Below are 23,249 nucleotides of genomic sequence, written 5' to 3'. Positions count from 1 at the left end.
TAAGGAACAGGCTCTGATGAACTTCATCCCAGGGCCTTAAAAGAAGTGGCTAGTGAGATAGTTGATGCGTTAGTTTTAATTTTCCAAAATTCCCTAGATTCGGGGAAAGTTCCATTAGATTGGAATATGTCAAATGTAACTCCTTTATTCAAAAATGGAGACAGAAAGCAGGAAACTACAGGCCAGTTGGCTTAACATCTGTCTTAAGGAAAATGTTAGAAGCTATTTTTAAAGACGTTATAGCAGGGCATTTAGAAAATTTCAAGGTAATCAGGCAGAGTCAACATAGTTTTGTGAAAGGGAAATCGTGTTTCACCAATTTATTGGAGTTCTCTGAGGGAGTTACATGTGCTGTGGATAAAGGGGAACCAGTGGATGTTCTGTACTTAGATTTCCAGAAGGCATTTGATAGGGTGCCTCAGCAAAGGTTATTGCGGAAAATAAAAGCTCATGGTGTAGGGGATAACATATTGGCATGGATACAAGATTGGTTAGCTAACAGGAAACAGAGAGTAGGCATAAATGGTTGACAAGATGTAACGAGTGGTGTGCCACAGGGATCTGTGCTGGGGCCTCAACTTTTTACAATTTATATAAATGACTTGGATGAAGGGGCCAAAGGTATGGTTGCTAAATTTGCTGATGACACAAAGATAGGTAGGAAAGTAAGTTGTGAAGAGGACATGAGGAGGCTACAAAGGGATATAGATAGGTTAAGTGAGTGAGCAAAGATCTGGCAAATGTGGGTAAATGCGAAATTGTCCATTTGGCAGGAAAAATAAAAAAGAAGCATATTATCTAAATGGTGAGAGATTGCAGAGCTCTGAGATGCAGAGGGATCTGGGTGTCCGAGTGCATGAATCGCAAAAGGTTAGTATGCAGGTACAGCACAGTAATTAGGAAAGCTAATAGAATGTTATCGTTTATCGCGAGGGGAATTGAATACAAAAGTAGGGAGGTTATGCTTCAGCTATACAGGACATTGGTGAGACCACATCTGGAGCACTGTGTACAGTACTGGTCTCCATATTTAAGGAATGATATAAATGTGTTGGAAGCAGTTCAGAGAAGGTTTACGAGACTAATACCTGAAATGGGTGGGCTGTCTTACGAGGAAAGATTGGACAGGCTAGGCTTGTGTCCACTGGAGTTCAGAAGAGTAAGAGGTGATCTCATTGCTATATAAGAAGTTGTTTCTCCCTGGCTGGGGAATCTAAAACACGGATCAGGGTAAGGGGCTGATCATTTAGGACTGAGATGAGGAGAAATGTCTTCACTCGGAGGTTTGTGAATCTTTGGAATTCTCTACCCAGGGAGCTGTAGATGCTCCGTCGTTGAGTATATTCACAACTGAGATCGAGAGATTTTTAGTGTCTCAGGATTTCAAGGGATATGGGGAGCGGGCGGGAGAGTAGAAGATCAGCCATGATCATATTGAATGGCAGACCAGGCTCGAGGGGCCGAGCGGCCTCCTCCGGCTCCTGTTTCTCATGTTCTGATGTCAAAAGATTGAGCGATATGGGGAGAAGGTGGGTAGGTGGGATTGAGAGAATGGGGAGAGGGCTTCTGCTCCAATCTATTCACAAGTCACAAACGTGCCATTCCTCTTTCTGAGCGCTAACCAGCGAAACCGCCTGTCCTCAAAGGGGTTGCAGTGTGAGGAATCGGAAGGCGGGTATAAATTCATGTCCAGAAGTAGCCGAGAGCAAAGAACACGGGGTTGTGGGGGCGGTGGTGGGGGTGGGGTGGTTGTGGTTAGAAGGAGTCTTATCCCACAACTTGTGATTGACAAGGGACAGCACAGCAGAGAGGAGCAGGAGTCATGGGCCAAGTGAGGTCAGCTGACGGCTGCTGGCTCCCCACATACAGTGCAGGCCATCCGAGACCTTCCCATCATCAGCTGACCCACAGCACAGAATTCAAGGTCACACACACACTCACACACATAGATCATCATCACAAAAACAGCAGGCAGGGCCCCCCCGCCCCGCCCCCCCGAGACTGCCTCTCACTCATTGTGTCTAAATTCTCGAAAACATAGCAATCCCTTTGTACTCCTGCAGAATCAAAGGACAGATTAATCCAGTCTCAACACCCAACCAGAACAATCTGAATTCCGGACGTGTACAATATACAATGGGTAAAAGGGAATGATTCTCTCCCGTCTGGCACTGCGCGGCCCGTGTGTGTCTCAGAACTACCTACGTTTAAGCACACCGAGTAGCCTCTTGTGCTGGGGGGGCGGGCGGGAACTTGGGGAGGCACAAACACTGAGCTGCAAGGTGAGAGGTAGAGATTAACTAACCGGGCACACCCTGAGATGTCCCGCAGCAGGAAACGCTGGCTCAACATTTTGTGCTTTCCACTTTGGATCCCTTTCATCTCCTGTCCCCGGTCGGTGACAGCGGGTTCGGCTTGTTTTCATTCTGCGGACAAACTGATAAATATTTTTCCAGCTGTCGACGTGTTTGCCAACGGGACGGCCTCCTGTTCTTCCTCTCAGTGCTCGCAAACATGTTCCATTGTCGCAATGTAATAAATCCCAGGCCTGCGTTCTCCTGGTCCGTGGGGCTCAGTCCCTCACTGCACAGGAACTCCAGCCTCTCTCAGGCCACCAGCAACACTGCCTGGGGCTTTCGAGGTCACTCTGACCCTTAACCTTTAGGCCACGGGTTCCTACCTGGCTGCAATAGAAACATAGAAAATAGGAGCAGGAGTAGGCCATTCGGCCCTTCGAGCCTGCTCCGCCGTTCATTATGATCATGGCTGATCATCCAACTCAGTAACCTGTTCCCGCTTTCACCCCATACCCTTTGATCCCTTTCACCCCAAGAGCTCTATCTAACTCCTTCTTGAAAACATACAATGTTTTGGCCTCAACTGCTTTCAGTGGTAGTGAATTCCACAGGCTCACCACTCTCTGGGTGAAGAAATTTCTCCTCATCTCAGTCCTGAAAGGTTTACCCCGTATCCTTAGACTATGACCCCTGGTTCTGGACTCCCCCACCATCGGGAACATCCTTCCTGCATCTACCCTGTCAAGTCCTGTTAGAATTTTATAGGTTTCTATGCGATTCCCCCTCACTCTTCTGAACTCCAGCAAATATAATCCTAACCAACTCAATCTCTCCTCATACATCAGTCCCACCATCCCAGGAATCAGTCTGGTAAACCTTCGCTGCACTCCCTCTATAGCAAGAACATCCTTCCTCAGATAAGGAGACCAAAACTGCACACAATATTCCAGGTGTGGCCTCACCAAGGCCCTGTATAATTGCAGCAAGACATCCCTGCTCCTGTGCTCGAATCCTCTCGCTATGAAGGCCAACATACCATTTGCCTTTTTTACCGCCTGTTGGACCTGCAGGCTTACCTTCAGCGACTGGTGTACGAGAACACCCAGGTCTCGCTGCATATTCCCCTCTCTCAGTTCAGATAATAATCTGCCTTCCTGTTTTTGCTACCAAAGTGGATAACCTCACATTTATCCACATTATACTGCATCTGCCATGCATTTGCCCACTCACTCAACTTGCCCAAATCACCCTGAAGCCTCTCTGCATCCTCCTCACAACTCACCCTCCCACTCAGTTTTGTGTCATCTGCAAATTTGGAGATATTACATTTAGTTCCCTCATCTAAATCATTAATATATATTGTGAATAGCTGGGGTCCTAGCACCGATCCCTGTGGTACCCCACTAGTCACTGCCTGCCGTTCGGAAAAAGACTTGTTTATTCCTACTCTTTGTTTCCTGTCTGCCAACCAATTTTCTATCCATCGCAATACACTACCCACAATCCCATGCGCTTTAATTTGACGAGCTAATAGATGGCATCAGCAGTGTCTCCCGGTTTGCAGTGCCCTATGGTAATAGGGAGGTCACCCAGGCTCTCCAAGCCAGGAGGAACAAGCTGCATCTCTTTGCCCGCAGACGGGCACACACATGGGCGGCTTCCCCAGAGTGCCCGAGACGGTACCCACAGGGTCCTGCTTGCCACCCATCACCAGCCTGCCATCTTTGCCGATACAAAAGGAAGCCCAGTGGTCTCTAACCCAGTTCTGTGCCTTCGCCCCCCCCCCCCCCCACCTCCCGCGGCAGTCCTGACTCCTCCACCCAGTGCCAGTCCTCTGTGCCACCTTCATGCCAGCCAGGCCGCCAGTTTACAAGGCTTGACAAGGGCTATCTCCCTCTGGATCTGATGCCTGAAAGGAGCCCGCCACAAGTGCACAGTTAACCCACAATGGGAGCCGTGCTGTCACAGCAAGCACCATCAAGCTAATAATTCACCAATCTCAATCAATGCTTCCACTACTGGGACAGTTCAGGGGAACTCCTGCATTACCAGATGTTTCACATATTGGTGTTGCAGAATACAGAGTTGCAGGCTCTGTATAGGTTGGCTTATATCACACTGGTAGTTGGATATGAAAATGAGCTGTTGAGTGCCAGTCATGACTCAGTGGTGAGCATGCTCATTCACTCCCTCATCTCCCAGTCACAAGGTCGTGTCTTCAAATTCCACTCCAGAAGTTTCAGCACAAAATCCGGGCCGACACTTCCACTGCAGTACTGAGGGAGTGCTGTACTGTCAGAGGAGCAGTACTGAGGGAGCACTGCACTGTCGGAGGGTCAGTACTAAGGGAGTACTGCACTGTCGGAGGGGCAGTACTAAGGGTGTGCTGCACTGTCAGAGGGGCAGTACTGAGGGAGTGCTGCACTGTCGGAGGGGCAGTACTGAGGGAGTGCTGCACTGTCATCTTTTGGGTGGGAAAAAATGAAAGAACAAGGGTTCACCAGTACCACTCAGCTCCTGACCTCATTACAGTCTTGGTCCAAACATGGACAAAAGAGCTGAACTCAAGTAGTGAGGTGAGAGTGACTGCCCTTGACATCAAGGCAGCATTTGACCGAGTATGACATCAAGGAGCCCTCGCAAAACTGGAGTCAATGGGAATCGGGGGAGAAAACTCTCCACTGGTTGGAGTTGTTGGAGGTCCATCATCTGAGCTCCAGGACATCACTTCAGGAGTTCCTCAGGGTAGTGTCCTAGGCCCAACCATCTTCAGCTGCTTCATCAATGACCTTCCTTCAATCATAAGGTCAGAAGTGGGGATGTTCGCTGATGATTGCACAATGTTCAGCACCATTCGCAACTCCTCAGATACTGAAGCAGTCCATGTAGAAATGCAGCAAGACCTGGACAATATCCAGGCTTGGGCTGATAAGTGGCAAGTAACATTTGCGTCACACAAGTGTCAGGCAATGACCATCTCCAACAAGAGAGAATCTAACCATCTCCCCTTGACATTCAATGGCATTACCATCGCTGAATCCCCCACTATCAACATCCTAGGGGCTACCATTGACCAGAAACTGAACTGGAGTAGCCATATAAATGTCTACAAGAGCAAGTCAGAGGCGAGGAATCCTGCAGCGAGTAACTCACCTCCTACCTCCCCAAAGCCTGTCCACAATCTACAAGGCACAACTCAGGAGTGTGATGGAATACTCTCCACTTGGCTGGATGGGTGCCACTCCAAAAACACTCAAGAAGCTCGACACCATCCAGGACAAAGCAGCCCGCTTGATTGGCACCCCATCTACAAACGTTCACTCCCTCCACCACCGACGCACAGTGGCAGCAGTGTGTACCATCTACAAGATGCAGCTGCAGAAACTCACTAGAACTCCTTCGACAGCACCTTCCAAACCCGTGACCTCTACCACCTAGAAGGACAAGGGCAGCAGACGCATGGGAACACCACCACCTGCAAGTTCCCCTCCAAGTCACACACCATCCTGACTTGGAAATATATCGCCGTTCCTTCACTGTCACTGGGTCAAAATCCTAGAACTCCCTCCCTAACAGCACTGTGGGTATACCTACCACACATGGACTGCAGCGGTTGAAGAAGGCAGCTCACCACCACCTTCTCAAGGGCAATTAGGGATGGGCAATAAATGCTGGGCCTAGCCAGCGATGCTCACATCCTTTGAATAAATTTTTTTAATGATTACTCAGTGTTGTACATAAGTTCAGGATGTTCCAAAGCAGTTCACAGCTAATGAAGTAGTTTTGAAGTGTAGTCATCATTGGAATGTAGGAAGTGTGGTGTCCAATTGTGCACAGGAAGATCCCAGCCACAGCAATGTGATAATAACCAGCTCATCAGTTTTCAGCGATGTTGGTTAAATATTTGCCCCAGGACACGGGGGAGAACTCCACCCCCCGCCCCCCACCCCAGCTCATCTTCCAATAACGGCTGTGGGATCATTCACCTCCAACCGAGAGAGGCAGACGAGGCCTCGGTTTAACATCTCATCCAAAAGACGATGTGAGACACTGGGGTCCCACCCTCTCCCACCACCCACACTCTCCCCCTCCCTCCCACCACTCTCTCCCCTCTTCCCATTCTCTCCGCCTCGTCCCCCTCTCTCTCACCCTCTCCCCCACTCTTTCTCCATCCCACTCTGTCTCACCTTCTCCCCCTCCCTCGCACTCTCTCCCACCCTCTCCCCTTCCATCCCACTTTCCCCCACCCGCTCCTTCTCGTCCCACCCACTTCCCCTCCCTCGCACTCTCTCCCTCCAATTCTCTCCCGCCCGCTCCTCCTCCTCCCACCCTTTCCCCTCTCCCCTTTCTCCCAGCAAACACACATTGAAGAAGATGGAGAGACTCTGGCTGGGTTTGGTTTATGACGGGGCTCATCGCTGAGTATTAGTGATTGATGGGGTTTGAAACTCGGACCAATTGTGCATCCAGTGAGTGGCATCCATTTCCTCTCCACACCTTGTACGAACAGTGAGCTTTAGGAAACCCAGATCTCTGAGGGACAGTCTGCTGTTCCTCACACAGTCTGATCCCGTACTCCACACTTTCCAGCCCTGGCTGAGATCCAGCTGTTTTCAGTTCATAGAACAAAACAGAGGGACAGCTATTGGGGGAAGGGAGAGAGAGGAAAAGGCGAGATTCCCTCTTTATAAAGAGGGTTTAACTTCCATCAATCTCCACTCGACTGGAAAACTACCCTCAGCATGAGGGTTTCCCTGCCCATTGCTTCCTTTTCTCAGTGGAAGGAAGATAACACACATAAAATTCTATCGAGTCTACACAGGCCATTCGGCCCATCCGCTCCGTGCTGGTGTTTCTGCTCCACACGAGCCTCTGCCCCACCCCCTCTTTATCTCCCCCCATCACCATCTCCTTCTATTCCTTTCTCCCTCATGTGTTTATCCAGCTTCCCCTTAAATGCATTGATACTATTCACCTCGACCGCTCCCTGTGGTAGTGAGTTCCACATTCTCCCCACTCTCTGGGGAAAGGAGTTTCTCCTGAATTGCCGACTGGATTTATTAGTGACTGTCTTATATTGATGGCCCCGAGTTCTGGTCTCGCCCGTAAGTGGAAACATCTTCTCTATGTCCACCCTATCGAAACCCTTTCATAATCTTAAAGACCTCAATCAGGTCACCCCTCAGCCTTCCCTTTGCCACAGAAAAGAGCTCCAGCCTGTTCAGTCCTTTATGATAGTTGTAACCTCTCAGTTCTGGTATCATGCTTGTAAATCTTCTTTTTGCACCTTGTCTAATGTGCTTTTAATAATCCGGAGACCAGAACTGCTCTATTCATTTCAAAATAATTCCTTTATTTCTTTCACGCTGCTGCACTCTCCTGGTCGGGTGTGACGAGGGGGTGCGGGTGATTTGCTGATCGATGCCAGGCTGTGCCATGGGGGAATCAACTCGAAGCCTCGTCCGCTCTCTCTTCCATCCGCTTGGTGGAATCGAACTGTAGTCGTGTGGGGCTCTGTCACCCAGGGAGATCCATGAAGCTTGCATTTACTTAGAGGTCAGTCACCAGACTACAAGGCCCCAGGCCCCCTCCTACAGTGCGGCACTCCCTCAGCACTGCCCCTCCGACAGTGCAGCACTCCCTCAGTACTGCCCCTCCGACAGTGCGGCACTCCCTCAGTACTGCGCCTCCGACAGTGCGGCACTCCCTCAGTACTGCCCCTCCGACAGTGCGGCACTCCCTCAGTACTGCCCCTCCGACAGTGCGGCACTCCCTCAGTACTGCCCCTCCGACAGTGCGGCACTCCCTCAGTACTGCGCCTCCGACAGTGCGACGCTCCCTCAGTAATGACCCTCCGACAGTGCGGCGCTCCCTCAGTACTGCCCCTCCGACAGTGCGGCGCTCCCTCAGTACTGCCCCTCCGACAGTGCGGCACTCCCTCAGTACTGCCCCTCCGACAGTGCGGCGCTCCCTCAGTACTGCCCCTCCGACAGTACGGCACTCCCTCAGTACTGCCCTTCCGACAGTGCGGCACTCCCTCAGTACTGCGCCTCCGACAGTGCGGCACTCCCTCAGTACTGCCCCTCCGACAGTGCAGCACTCCATCAGTACTGCCCCTGCGACAGTGCAGCACTCCCTCAGTACTGCCCCTCCGACAGTGCAGCACTCCCTCAGTACTGCCCCTCCGACAGTGCAGCACTCCCTCAGTACTGCCCCTCCGACAGTGCAGCACTCCCTCAGTACTGCCCCTCCGACAGCGCAGCACTCTCTCAGTACTGCACTGGGAGTGTCTGCCTGGATTATGGGCTCGAGTCACTGGATTGGAAAATGAATCCCCAACCTTGTGACTCGGAGGGGAGAGTGTGAGTGAGTGAGTGAGTGATACCAGCCAAGCTGAGCTAACACTACAAACCCTTTGGTTCCTTCCTCAGCCTATGTCTTGGTTTTATGCCAGTTCCCCCTCCACCCACACTGGAAGGCACTGACTCGCACGCGGGTATGGACCAGTCGCAGCTAAGTGGCCAATACTTAATCATGAGGCTGCACCCTGTGTGCTAGCAGGGTATTGGACTGTGGGGGGCATCACTGCTGGAACCAATCCTGTCCCATTCACACACTCTCCAGCAGACGTCATCAGTTATCAAACTGGAATCTGGGCTACTTTACCACACCTCCCCCCTCACCCAGTGGGACTGAGACCAGTTCAATGGAAATACAGTGCTGGTCTGCTAAAGGGGCTTTGGTGTCACTTTCACAAGCAATGGCCGCCTGTTGCTTGTGATGTTAATTGAATGAATATTGGCCGAGGACACCGGGTTCCCTGCTCAGCGTCCATGATCCACACCGGCACTTGAACCCATAACCCAGGGTGACACAACCCATTGTCAATACTGAGGGAGTGCTGCACTGTTGGAGGGACAGTACTGAGGGAGCACTGCACTGTCGGAGGGACAGTACTGAGGAAGTGCTGCACTGTCGGAGGGACAGTACTGAGGGAGTGCTGCACTGTCGGAGGGACAGTACTGAGGGAGTGCTGCACTGTCGGAGGGACAGTACTGAGGGAGTGCTGCACTGTCGGAGGGACAGTACTGAGGGAGTGCTGCACTGTCAGAGGGACAGTACTGAGGGAGTGCTGCACTGTCGGAGGTGCTGTCTTTCGGATGAGACGTTGAACCAAGTCCCACTCGATTCCACTGAGGAGAGGCGGGGTAAAAACTGTAAAATCACCCATTCCCCAGTATTGGAGGATGGGAGCCTGGGAGAAAAATACGCACTCTGACTGGCTCTAGGAAACTGCGGACTCTCACTCGCTGATCATCACAGATCTGTCCAAGCACCAACAACCCACTGATCCCGAAAGCCGCAGCACTCTATCGCCAAGCACCTGAATGTCCTGGGTTCATAGAATCTTCCAGGGGAAAGGGCGGCCATTCAGCCCATCGTGGCTGTGCCGGCTCTTTGTACGATCTACCCAATCAGTCCCACTCCCCCTCCTCCGCTCTTTCCCCATCTCCCTGCAAATTCCTCCTTTCCTAGAATGTATCTAATTCCCTTTTTGAAAGTTACTATTGAATCTGCTTCCACCGCCCTTTCAGGCAGCACGTTCCAGATCACAACAACTCGCTGTGTTAAAAATAATTCTCCTCTTCTCTCCCCTCTGGTTCTTTTACCGATTATCTTCAATCTGTGTCCCTCTGGTTACCGACCCTCCTGCCACTGGAAACAGTTTCTCCTGATTTACTCCATCAAAACCTCTCATGGTTTTGAACGCCTCGATTAAATCTCCTCTTAACCTTGTCTTGAAAGTGCATTTAACATTGATTTCTTCATGTTTACAGGCCAGATGGACTCTGTGCAGAGACAGCCTATGGCAAGGTTAGCTGCAATAGGCAGCACGGTCACTGTCCCCGGTATCACTCTCCCTCACAAAGCCTGAGTCGGGCTAAAGGATTCAGCTGGTGGGAACGTGTCCTCCAGATATTTCTCAAGCCCTGGGGTATCACAAGCCCATTCAGTTCACTCTGCTGTTAACCCTTCACCCTCCTCAACCACAGTGCAGTCTCAGGCACCCTGCAGACAGACTACACGGTGCGTGAGCTGAGTCTCATATTTCAGCTTGGTTCCATCGACATCACTCCCCGCACGGACAGGCAGTAGTGCATTCGAGTTCCACTCCAGAATCTTGAGCCCATTATTTGGGCCAACATTCCCAGTGCAGTACTGAGGGAGTGCCGCACAGTTGGAGGGTCAGTACTGAGGGAGTGCTGCACTGTCGAAGGGTCAGTACTGAGGGAGTGCCGCACTGTCGGAGGGTCAGTACTGAGGGAGTGCCGCACTGTCGGAGGGTCAGTACTGAGGGAGTGCCGCACTGTCGGAGGGTCAGTACTGAGGGAGTGCCGCACTGTCGGAGGGTCAGTACTGAGGGAGTGCCGCACTGTCGGAGGGTCAGTACTGAGGGAGTGCCGCACTGTCGGAGGGTCAGTACTGAGGGAGTGCCGCACTGTCGGAGGGTCAGTACTGAGGGAGCACCGCACTGTCGGAGGGTCAGTACTGAGGGAGCGCCGCGCAGTCAGAGAGTCAGTACTGAGGGAGCGCCGCACTGTCGGAGGGTCAGTACTGAGGGAGTGCCGCACTGTCGGAGGGTCAGTACTGAGGGAGCACCGCACTGTCGGAAGGTCAGTACTGAGGGAGCACTGCACTGTCGGAAGGTCAGTACTGAGGGAGTGCCGCACTGTCGGAGGGTCAGTACTGAGGGAGCACCGCACTGTCGGAAGGTCAGTACTGAGGGAGCACCGCACTGTCGGAGGGTCAGTACTGAGGGAGTGCCGCACTGTCACTGGGTCAAAATCCTGGGACTCCCTTCCTAACAGCACTGTGGGTGTACCTACCCCACACGGACTGCAGCGGTTCAAGAAGGCAGCTCACCACCACCTTCTCAAGGGCAATTAGGGATGGGCAATAAATGCTGGCCACAACCAGAGAACATTATTTTTAAAAGCAGCCTGACAACTGCAAGCTGGTTCCCAATAGGGGATAAGGATACTGTGCCGACACAATACTTCCCATAGGGAAAGAGCCATTCGGAGTGGGAATGTCGGATTCCAGCAGCAGATCAGGAAGCAAATGGTGCAAAGAGCCCGATAATGAACAGAACAGAATTGATAATCCAGAGTATTTAGAATGGCTTTAATTGAAGTCAAACCAGGTGCTTAAAATGTACAGTATCACAAAATAATTCGCCTGGTGGCAAAGTTGAACATTAAGGCTCAAAAGTGCTTTAAACTGGCAGTGGGGAAGGGCAGGCAATGCACAGAGGGCGCGTAGGGAACTGAGTGAATCCGTCAATGTGAGCAGGATTGTGTGTGAAGGGACTGTCTGTTAGATATTCCGAGGGAAATCGCAAACAAAGGAGCACGGAGTGCAGAGTTTTCACAAACTCATTCACACTGAGGGCGGCACAGTGAATACGAAGGACAAAGACACACGTGCAGAAATACATCAGAACCCACAGCGTCTCAGTCCATACCATCCATGCTCATCTGATACTGACTGAGATACAGGCAGAGAGAGGGGGGACAAATAGATAGACCGAGGGGGGAGAGGCAGAGACGGGGAGGAGCGAGGGGCGGCGGGGGAGAGCGAGAGAGAGAGGGGGAGAGCGAGAGACCCGTACCCCAGTGAGAGTCAGTGTGTGTGGGAGCCGTACCCCAGTGACAGTCAGTGTGCGTGGGACCTGTACCCCAGTGAGAGTCAGTGTGTGTGGGACCCGTACCCCAGTGAGAGTAGTGTGTGTGGACCTGTACCCCAGTGAGAGTCAGTGTGTGTGGAACCCGTACCCGAGTGAGAGTCAGTGTGTGTGGGACCCGTACCCCAGTGTGAGTCAGTGTGTGTGGGACCCGTACCCCAGTGAGAGTCAGTGTGTGTGGGACCCATACCCGAGTGAGAGTCAGTGTGTGTGGGACCCGTACCCCAGTGAGAGTCAGTGTGTGTGGAACCCGTACCCCAGTGAGAGTCAGTGTGTGTGGGACCTGTACCCCAGTGTGAGTCAGTGTGTGTGGGACCTGTACCCCAGTGAGAGTCAGTGTGTGTGGGACCTGTACCCCAGTGAGAGTCAGTGTGTGTGGACCTGTACCCCAGTGAGAGTCAGTGTGTGTGGGACATGTACCCCAGTGAGAGTCAGTGTGTGTGGACCTGTACCCCAGTGAGAGTCAGTGTGTGTGGACCTGTACCCTAGTGAGAGTCAGTGTGTGTGGGACCTGTACCCCAGTGAGAGTCAGTGTGTGTGGGACCCGTACCCCAGTGAGAGTCAGTGTGTGTAGGACCCGTACCCCAGTGAGAGTCAGTGTGTGTGGGACCCGTACCCCAGTGAGAGTCAGTGTGTGTGGCACCCGTACCCCAGTGAGAGTCAGTGTGTGTGGGACCCGTACCCCAGTGAGAGACAGTGTGTGTGGGACCCGTACCCCAGTGTGAGTCAGTGTGTGTGGGACCCGTACCCCAGTGAGAGTCAGTGTGTGTGGGACCCGTACCCCAGTGAGAGTCAGTGTGTGTGGGACCCGTACCCCAGTGAGAGTCACTGTGTGTGGAACCCGTACCCCAGTGAGAGTCAGTGTGTGTGTGACCCGTACCCCAGTGAGAGTCAAGTGTGTGTGTGACCCGTACCCCAGTGAGAGTCAGTGTGTGTGTGACTCGTACCCCAGTGAGAGTCAGTGTGTGTGGGACCCGTACCCCAGTGAGAGTCAGTGTGTGTGGGACCCGTACCCCAGTGAGAGTCAGTGCCTTTGAGGGAAAGAGTGTAACTGGGGAACAGGATAATGGAGATTAGAATTAAAACAGCAGCAGCCCTTGAATGGTTTCATTGTGGTTTCCATCTGTAGTGTGACGATGAGTGGTGATGGTTTGCTTATCCACAGCACCACCTGCTGAGGGGGGGGGGGGGGGTCACAGCATGTAGCGAGTGGGACACAGTAACACACAGGCCCCACACTGTCCCGTGCCAATCTCTGAGCCCGTTAATACAGGCCCTGTCCCCAGCGAGAATCAGATTACAAAACAACCAACTGCAAAGAGCTGCCAATCGATACAGACCAAATTCAGGAGAGCAGCTGGAGAACTCGTGCCTCCAGGTTAGGTTCCTGCTCCTGAGCACGCAGTAGATACCACAATTAAAAGGGTTAAATTACCAGGACAGGTTTTTACAGACTGGGCTTGTATTCCCTCGAGTGTAGAAGATTAAGGGGGTGATTCTAATCGTTCAGGGGTGATGTCAGGAAGCACTTCTTCACACAAAGGGGGAGTGGGTATCGGGAACTCTCTCCCCCAGAAAACTGTCAAGGCTGGAAGGGCAATGGAAAATGCCAAATCTGACATGAATAGATTTTTGTTGGGATTAAGGGTTACTGAACGAAGCAGGGCAGATGGGGGTGAAGATACAGATCAGCTGTGATTGGATTCAATGGCGGAACAGGATCGAGGGGCTGAATGGCCTCCTCCTGCTATTTTCTGCTGGAAAGTGGGAGCGTGTAGATGTCGGATGATGCCCTCACAGTTGAACAGTCTGCCTGGCCTCGCATGTGGAAGAGTGTAGGACACTCAACAGCCATGGACCCCACACCTGATTAATTCCTCAGGAATTAAGTGGTGGGGGAATGGGGGAGGTGTTGGGGGTGGGGGGGGGGGGGCGGGGGTGGGTAAAGAGTCTGAGTCCTCTGACACTGTCAGGTTCCCCACTCCTGGCCACAAACACTGAACAAAGGAGAGCAGAGAAACACCACCCACACCTCTGTAACATCACACTGCATCCTTCGAAAGATAAAGTGCGACACAGAAAGAGCGGGGGCTTAAAGTGGGGGTGCGGAGGGTTTGAACTTTCCTCAGTGTCAGCCAAGACTCAGTGTGGCTCACTCTGAATCACGTCGCCGTGGGTTCATGCCCCATTTCAGAGAATTAAGCCCACAGTCCATGATGACACTTGCAGTGGAGTAGTAAGGGAGTGCCGCACTGTCGGAGGGTCAGTACTGAGGGAGAGCCGCACTGTCGAAGGGTCAGTACTGAGGGAGAGCCGCACTGTCGGAGGGTCAGTACTGAGGGAGAGCTGCACTGTCGAAGGGTCAGTACTGAGGGAGAGCCGCACTGTCGGAGGGTCAGTACTGAGGGAGAGCCGCACTGTCGGAGAGTCAGTACTGAGGGAGTGCTGCACTGTCGGAGGGTCAGTACTGAGGGAGAGCCACACTGTCGGAGGGTCAGTACTGAGTGCTGCACTGTCGGAGGGTCAGTACTGAGGGAGTGCCGCACTGTCGGAGAGTCAGTACTGAGGGAGTGCTGCACTGTCGGAGGTTCAGTACTGAGGGAGTGCTGCACTGTCGGAGGGTCAGTACTGAGGGAGAGCCGCACTGTCGGAGGGTCAGTACTGAGTGCCGCACTGTCGGAGGGTCAGTACTGAGGGAGAGCCGCACTGTCGGAGGGTCAGTACTGAGTGCTGCACTGTCGGAGGGTCAGTACTGAGGGAGTGCCACACTGTCGGAGAGTCAGTACTGAGGGAGTGCTGCACTGTCGGAGGGTCAGTACTGAGGGAGTGCCGCACTGTCGGAGAGTCAGTACTGAGGGAGTGCTGCACTGTCGGAGGCTCAGTACTGAGGGAGTGCTGCACTGTCGGAGAGTCAGCACTGAGGGAGTGCCGCACTGTCGGACAGTCAGTACTGAGGGAGTGCTGCACTGTCGGAGAGTCAGTACTGAGAGAGTGCTGCACTGTCGGAGAGTCAGTACTGAGGGAGTGCTGCACTGTCGGAGGGTCAGCACTGAGGGAGTGCCGCACTGTCGGAGGGTCAGTACTGAGGGAGTGCTGCACTGTCGGAGGGGCAGTACTGAGGGAGAGCCGCACTGTCGGAGAGTCAGTACTGAGTGCTGCACTGTTGGAGGGTCAGTACTGAGGGAGTGCTGCACTGTCGGAGAGTCAGCACTGAGGGAGTGCCGCACTGTCGAAGAGTCAGTACTGAGGGAGTGCCGCACTGTCGAAGAGTCAGTACTGAGGGAGTGCCGCACTGTCTGAGAGTCAGTACTGAGGGAGTGCTGCACTGTCGGAGGGTCAGTACTGAGGGAGTGCCGCACTGTCGGAGAGTCAGTACTGAGGGAGTGCTGCACTGTCGGAGGGTCAGTACTGCGGGAGTACTGCACATGTCAGAAGGTCAATACTGAGGGAGTGCTGCACTGTCAGAGGGGCAGTACTGAGGGAGTGCTGCACTGTCAGAGGGGCAGTACTGAGGGAGTGCTGCACTGTCAGAGGGGCAGTACTGAGGGAGTCCTGCACTGTCAGAGGGGCAGTACTGAGGTAGTGCTGCACTGTCAGAGGGGCAGTACTGAGGGAGTGCTGCACTGTCAGAGGGACTGTACTGAGGGAGTGCTGCACTGTCAGAATACTGAGGGAGGCAAGGGAAGAAATTGCTGGGGCCTTGACAGAAATCTTTGCATCCTCATTGGCTACAGGTGAGGTCCCAGATGACTGGAGAATAGCCAATGTTGTGCCTTTGTTTAAGAACGGTGGCAAGGATAATCCAGGAAATTATAGGCCGGTGAGCCTTACGTCAGTGGTAGGGAAACTATTAGAGAGGATTATTCGGGACAGGATTTACTCCCATTTGGAAACAAACAAACTTATTAGCGAGAGGCAGCATGGTTTTGTGAAGGGGAGGTCGTGTCTTACTAATTTGATTGAGTTTTTTGAGGAAGTGACGAAGATGATTGATGAAGGAAGGGCAGTGGATGTTATCTATCTGGACTTTAGTAAAGCCTTTGACAAGGTCCCTCATGGCAGACTGGTACAAAAGGTGAAGTCACACGGGATCAGAGGTGAACTGGCAAGATGGATACAGAACTGGCTCGGTCATAGAAGACAGAGGGTATCAGTCGATGGGTGTTTTTCTGAATGGAGGAATGTGACTAGTGGTGTTTCGCAGGGATCAGTGCTGGGACCTTTGCTCTTTGTAGTATATATAAATGATTTGGAGGAAAATATAGCTGGTCTGATTGGTAAGTTTGCGGAGGACACAAAGATTGGTGGAGTTGCGGATAATGATGAGGATTGTCAGAGGATACAGCAGGATATAGACCGGCTGGAGACTTGGGCGGAGAAATGGCAGATGGAGTTTAATCCGGACAAATGTGAGGTAATGCATTTTGGAAGGTCTAATGCAGGTGGGAGGTATACAGTAAATGGCAGAACCCTTAGGAGTATTGACAGGCAGAGAGATCTGGGCGTACAGGTCCACAGGTCACTGAAAGTGGCAACGCAGGTGGATAAGGTAGTCAAGAAGGCATACGGCATGCTTGCCTTCATCGGTCGGGGCATAGAGTATAAAAATTGGCAAGTCATGCTGCAGCTGTACAGAACCTTAGTTAGGCCGCACTTAGAATATTGCGTGCAATTCTGGTCGCCACACTACCAGAAGGATGTGGAGGCTTTGGAGAGGGGACAGAGGAGGTTTACCAGGATGTTGCCTGGTACTGCACTGTCAGAGGGGCAGTACTAAGGGAGTGCTGCACTGTCTGAGCGGCAGTACTGAGGGAGTGCTGCACTGTCTGAGATGCCATCTTTTGGATGAGACATTACAGATGCCCCCGTCTGCTCTCTCAAGTGGATGTAAAGGATCCCGCGACCTTCCCGAGTGATTCCACGGTGTCCTGGCCAAAATTACTTCCTTAATCACTACCACTAAAAACAGATTGGTTGTCGACCTTACTGTGGTGGATCTTGCTGTGTAAAACAAGGTGGCATGTTTCGCTACGAACAACAGTCACTGCCATTGAAAGCAATTCATTTTCAGTGTTTTGAGGGATGAGATAAGGTACAGTATGATGGTGATGCTTTTTGTTCCGCTTGGCAGTGTGAGGTGCCTGTTTGCACTGATAAAGCAGCCCGAGCCCACAATACAAACACGGTCCTGGATCGGGCGACGCCGACCTGGCCCGGGTTTGCGGCAGCCGACGGGTTTTCCCTCGTTCCCTCGCCGGCACATCCCACAAGACCCGAGGCACCACGGCAACAGGACATCTCTGACTTTCGGGGGAGGCTCCAATTTCTCCAAATTGAGAACCATCTTCGCGCCCCCACACAGACCCACGGGCCCCCTCTCCTCGCCTGACTCTGCTCCACCCCTACCTCCGGAACTGGGGGAACCCCAACATTCCTCCTCCACCGAGATGTCCTAATCTCTCCATCCAGAGGAAGGTGTGAGGAGGAAGGTGTGAGGGGGAGGGGGGGGGGGGGGGGGTAGTGGGGGGGGGGGGGTTCATCCAATCTCTCCGCCTCTTGCGGTTGCACTGTCAGAACAGAAATGCCACCCATGATGTTTTGACACAGGGTGGCACAGCTGAAGGGTTCAGGTCTATTACACTGTTAGGAGGTGGGTGGGGGGGTCAATCAGCCCAGGGAGGAGCTCGGTGACAGGTCTGGAAAGCATTTGGTAAAAACATTATTGATTAACCTTTTCAGGCACGTGGGGGGGGGAAACGGCAGCAGGAGAAATCTCCTCGCGCCCATGTCTCAGATGTTTGACCTGCTGGTGCCCCTGGCACATTCTCTTGAACGTGGCCCTCCACTCCGACACACTTAACGGTCACTGGAAGGAAAGAAACAGGCTGGTAAAGATTCGAGTGAGACAAGCCCTGCTTAAACCCACCCTCTCCTGAATGATGTATGAGGTCTAGTGACTGCACGACAGGCATGGTTGGAATGTCACATGCACAGGGTGGGATTGGGACACACTGGTCTATTAAAACCAGCCTGGTAAAGCTCCCTCTACACTGTCCCCATCAAACACTCCCAGGACAGGTACAGCACGGGGATTGGCTGCTCTCTGATTTGGGAGCCTGAGTGCATCAACGAGGTGCAGCTGACAGTGCTGGTGGCAGTTGGAGGTTGCAGAGGTGGAGAGAGGAGCTACACTGAGCAAGGGAGAGCTTCTACAAACAAGCAGAGGAAAACTCCAACAACAATCACCTTTAAAAGAGAAGAAAGTGACATTCTTTTTTTGTTGGAAACAAGGCTTTGTCTGGAGGTGGGTGCTGAACACCAGTAATTTACTTTGGACTGTTGGGGGAGGAACAAGTGGCTGGAACAACAAGGGGTGGGGCTGCCAATTCAACAGGAATCTGTGCTGCTGCAAAAGCACACAGGAAAGCTCCCTCCCACCCCAATTGCCAAGCCTGGGTCAGCTGAAGCTGCCCAGCTAAACAGACGGAAGGGGATAGATAGTGCCTGGGCAGCTTCAGCTGACCCAGGTGAAGACGACTCCCCCAACCAGAAGACCGGAAAACCAACTTCAAAGACTGTTTTAAGTGTACTGTGAGCACCACCTCCAGAAAGCAAGTCATCCCTTCCAGCCTGCCTTTGCCTCTCCTCTATTACCTCAGCCTCTCCACTAACCTGTTGTTTGTTTGTTTGTCTTTTCAAATTTTTCTGTGAATCTGTTATTTAGTGTGCAAGTCCACAATTTGGGGTGGGTTTAGCTCTTGGACCCATGGCAAGCCCTTCATCACCGGTGGCGGGGCCCTCTACTACCTACGCAGCTGCAGCTTCTGTGGCTGCCCACGTGGCCCCGTCACCCTTTAAATTATTGACATGCAGCCATGGGGTGAAGAGCTATCCCCACCCCAACATGTCTATTGAGGCCTGCGTTAAGGCAATGGCCGTGGTTGTCGGCCCCTCGGCCATTGTTGCGGCCTCAAAGATGTATGGGAAGGCTGTGTTCTTTTTGAAGACCGAGCGGGCGGTGTCCCTGGCCCTGAGTAAAGGGCTCACTGTGGGGGGGGACCTTCCTGCCAGTGGACCCTCTGGGGGCCACTGCGCATCGGATAATGTTGTCCAACGTCCCACCCTTCATTCCCAGTGAGCTCCTCCTCCCCCACCTGCACCATCTGGGGGAGGTGAGGTCGGGGATCACCCCAGTCCGGCTTGGTCTTCGGGAGCACAGCCTCCAACATGTCTACTCCTTCCGCCGCCAGTTATTTATGCAGCTGGCGCGGGAGGAGGACACGGAGGGCCAATTTAATGTGGAGTTCCAGGGGACGGCCTACCGCGTCTTTTGGACCTCGGACGGGGCGCGGTGCCACGTCTGCAAGGGGGTGGGGCATGTTCGTAAGAACTGCCCCAACCTCCCGGCCGCCAGCTCCACCTCGGCGGCCCAGAGTGGTTCCACAGCACCTCCTCCCACTCCCCCCGCACATCCAACAGACACCGCTCAGTCGGTTCCGGAGGCTGTGGTTTTCACAGCCTCTGGCGGGGAGGGGAGCGTCCGTCCGAGCGGAAGGAAGACGCGGGGAAAAAAGAAACATCGTGAGGCGCGTCCCCTGGACACTTTGACTCAACCCGAGCCTGAGCTCAGCCCAAAGCCCATTCCCATGGAATCCACCTGTCCCAGGGCTGGGCTCAGGCCCAGGGTGACTAAAAAAGGAAAAAAGGGTGCGGAGGCGGAGGCCTCTGATGACATGGAGGTCTCTGAGTCTCCGCGCCCAAGTGCGAAAAAGAGGAGAAGGCACCCCTCCACAGAAATAACACAGGGCCCTGAGGTGCAGGGCCCATCTGTTGGAGGGGAGCTGCCTCCTGTTTCTGGTCCTCAGGTGCCCCCTACCGCCACCACCAAGGCTGCAAATTCCGGGCAGGTGCTCCCTATTCCTCAGGATGGAGGGGAGGGGATGGCCCCGGTACGTGAGGCCCCTCCTGAAGGAGTAAGTGGGGCCCTGCTTGTGGTGGGGGAGCCTGGGGAAACCGCCCATTCCGCCACTGCGACTGGGTCGGGTGTCCTGAATGAAGGGGAGGGCGAGGCCCCAGAGGGTCGGGCCTCCCAGCCGGAGTCCACCACCAACCAGGAGACACCCGACCCAGTTATAACTGAGAATGCTGCCCCATCTGCTGGGCCTGTGGGTGCTGGCGGAGCGGGAGATGGCCTCCTCTCGCCGCCTCCAGTCTCGGCTCCGGCTGGTTTCCCGGAGTCCGGAACTTCTGTCTCCCCTGGACCAGTCATTGGCTTGGGGATGGAGGTGGAGGGGGGTCCTGAACCGCTGGTGCCCACAGGCTCCAGTTTCACAATAGAACCCAGAGAGGACTCCTCCGCCATCGATCCTGGGGGTGGGATCGTGACGGAGGCGGGACCAGCTGGCGCGGCCGGGACGTCCGCCCCACAGTGTGTGGTGGATGTGTCGGCCGCTGGCGGTGACGACCCGGAGGAGGATGGGGATTCGGTGCGGGGCACGGAGGATGATCTTGATTCCATCGCCAGTGAGGTGGTGGAGTCCCTCGTGCCTCCCACCGAATCTCCTCTCATCCCCACGGCGGAACTCCGGGATTTCCTCGCGGCTTGCAGGGGTTGCCGCAATAAAGTTCAGTTGGCCCTCGACCGTTGGTCGAATCTGGCGCTGATCATCCAGTCCGTCCGTGCCGCCCTTAAGATAGCGGGCAAGCGCGCGGACGTGAAACTGGTTGAGAGGCGCCGTTTTAATGTGTTCCTCAATGGGTTGCTGGGGGAGTGGAGGGCCAGGTGCACTTCCACTCCCTCCTCACAGTGAGGTGTTGGTGACGGGTTTTAAGTACCTTTGACATGAAGATAACCATAGCCAGCCTCAACATCAACGGCAGCAGAGGGGCTCACCGCAGATTTCACAATCTCTCAGTCCTTAGGGAAGGGAGATACGCGGTGAGCTTTCTGCAGGAAACCCACACCGTTCCGGGAGACGAAGCCACCTGGCTCCTGGAGTGGCAGGGTGGGGTCTACATGAGTCACCTCACCCCTATTTCTAGTGGGGTGGCTATCTTGTTGGCCCCGACTTTTCAGCCGGAGATCTTGGGGGTCAAGGAGCTAGTGCCGGGCCGCTTGCTCCACCTCGCCGTTTGCCTGGGTAGCGTGCCGCTCCACTTTGTGAACGTGTACGCGCCCAGGCCCGGCGCTTTGCAAGCGCGCTTCTTTGAAGAAGTGTCCGCTCTCTTGAGCTCCATCGATAGCGGCGAGTGCATCATCCTCGGGGGGGATTTTAACTGCACCCTCGAGGTGGGGGATCGCTCCGGTCCCCAGCGCGGCCAAGCGTCGGTGGAGAAGTTGAGGGGACTGATCAGCTCCCTTAACTTGGTGGACGTCTGGCGGAATCTCCATCCCGACTCCAGCGCCTTCACGTGGAGGTCTGGAGGAGGGGGGTCGCGAATCGACCGCCTCTACATTTCGCAGGCGTACGTCTCCCGTGTCTCGGCGGCCTCCATGCGGCTGGTGCCGTGCTCGGACCACCGCCTGGTGTGGGCGGAGTTCACTCCGCTCCGCACGCGGGCGGGGTCCGCGTACTGGCACTTTAACAACCGGCTGCTGGAGGACGTGCGATTTCGGGACTCGTTCTGTCGATTCTGGGCCGACTGGAGAAGGAAGCAGGGGGGCTTCCCCTCCTTGAGGCTATGGTGGGATGTGGGCAAGACTCACATCCGCGTCTTCTGTCAGGAGTACGCGAAGGGGTCGACCAAAAGGCGGGAAGCCGAGATCGGGCGCCTTGAGAGGGAGGTGCTCGACTTGGAATCCCGCCTCGGTCATGCCGTCGCGGACCCGGCCCTGTGGCAGGCGTACAAAGAGAAGAAGGGCGCGCTGAGGAACCTGCAGCTCATAGGGTCCCGAGGCGCGTACGTGAGGTCGCGGATCCAGATCCTGCAAGATTTGGACCGCGCCTCACCCTTCTTCTACTCGCTGGAAAAATGGCGGGGGGTCCGTAAGCAGCTCGTTGAGCTGCTGGCCGACGACGGATCCTCCATCACGGATCCGGAGGGAATGGGCCTCCTGGTCCGGACGTATTACAGTGCGTTGTTCTCTCCGGATCCGTCCAGTGAGGATGCGCGCAGAGTTTTGTGGGAGGACCTGCCGCAGGTCAGCCCGGAGGGCGCCGAAGGATTGGAGGCTCCGCTCACGTTGGCGGAGCTGACTGGCGCCCTCCACCAGCTCTCGAGGGGCAAATCCCCAGGGCTGGATGGGTTGACCGTGGAGTTCCTCAGGGCGTTCTGGGACGTCCTGGGGGACGATTACGCGCGGGTCCTGGGGGAAAGCCTGGCGACCGGGGAGATGCCCCTCTCGTGGCGCAGGGCGGTCATCGTCCTGCTGCCGAAGAGGGGCGATCTCCGCCTGCTTAAAAACTGGCGTCCGGTCTCCCTCCTCAGCACGGATTATAAGATCTTTGCCCGGGCTATGTCTACCCGCCTGGGCTCCGTGCTGGCCCACATGATCCACCCCGACCAGTCATACACGGTCCCGGGCCGGTCCATCCAGGACAACATCCACCTGGTCCGGTACCTGATCCATCTTTCCCAGAGGACTGGTCAGTCGGTCGCCTTTCTCTCCCTCGATCAGGAGAAGGCGTTCGACAGGGTGGATCACGATTACCTTTTCGGGACTCTGCGCGCTTTCGGACTCGGGCCGCATTTTGTGGCCCAGGTCCGACTTTTATACGCCGCCGCAGAGTGTCTAGTCAAAGTTAACGGGTCCTTGACGGCGCCCCTTCGATTTGGGAGAGGAGTGCGTCAGGGGTGCCCCATGTCCGGCCAATTGTATACCATCTGCGTGGAGCCCTTCCTGTGCCTGCTTCGCAGGAGGTTGACGGGATTGGCTCTGCGCGAGCCGGCCATGCGTGTCGTCCTCTCGGCTTACGCCGACGACGTGCTCCTCGCAATCACAGATCCCGTTGACTTGCGGAGGATGCGCGACTGCCAGCAGACCTTTTCTGCCGCGTCCTCCGCGAGGATCAATTGGGAGAAATGTTCCGGACTCCTGGTTGGTCAGTGGCGGGTGGACTCCCTGCCGGAGGAGATGACACCTTTTGCGTGGAGCACCACGCACCTCCTCTATCTGGGAGTCCACCTTAGCCCCGCTGAGGAAGCCTGGCCGGCAAACTGGCAGGAGTTGGAGGCGAAAGTCACCGCTCGGCTGGGGCGCTGGACAG

The 23,249-nt window shown here is 54.4% G+C and overlaps 1 protein-coding gene across 1 annotated transcript in view; it reads right to left on the bottom strand.

Annotated features, from left to right (window-relative positions):
• Positions 1-11,464: 11,464 nt before the first annotated feature.
• snx15 (sorting nexin 15) overlaps positions 11,465-23,249 on the bottom strand; it is a 48,124-nt gene continuing 36,339 nt past the window's right edge. Inside the window, exon 9 of the mRNA XM_068021889.1 lies at positions 11,465-17,908. Within this exon, the coding sequence (XP_067877990.1) occupies positions 17,906-17,908 (3 nt within the window). The 3' untranslated portion in view covers positions 11,465-17,905. The remainder of the gene's footprint in view (positions 17,909-23,249) is intronic.

This window comes from Heterodontus francisci, chromosome 44, assembly GCF_036365525.1.
Source record: "Heterodontus francisci isolate sHetFra1 chromosome 44, sHetFra1.hap1, whole genome shotgun sequence".
In the NCBI taxonomy this organism is placed as follows: domain Eukaryota; kingdom Metazoa; phylum Chordata; class Chondrichthyes; order Heterodontiformes; family Heterodontidae; genus Heterodontus; species Heterodontus francisci.
The sequence above is the reverse complement of the archived record's forward strand: the minus strand, read 5'-3'. Positions and strand labels throughout refer to the sequence as shown.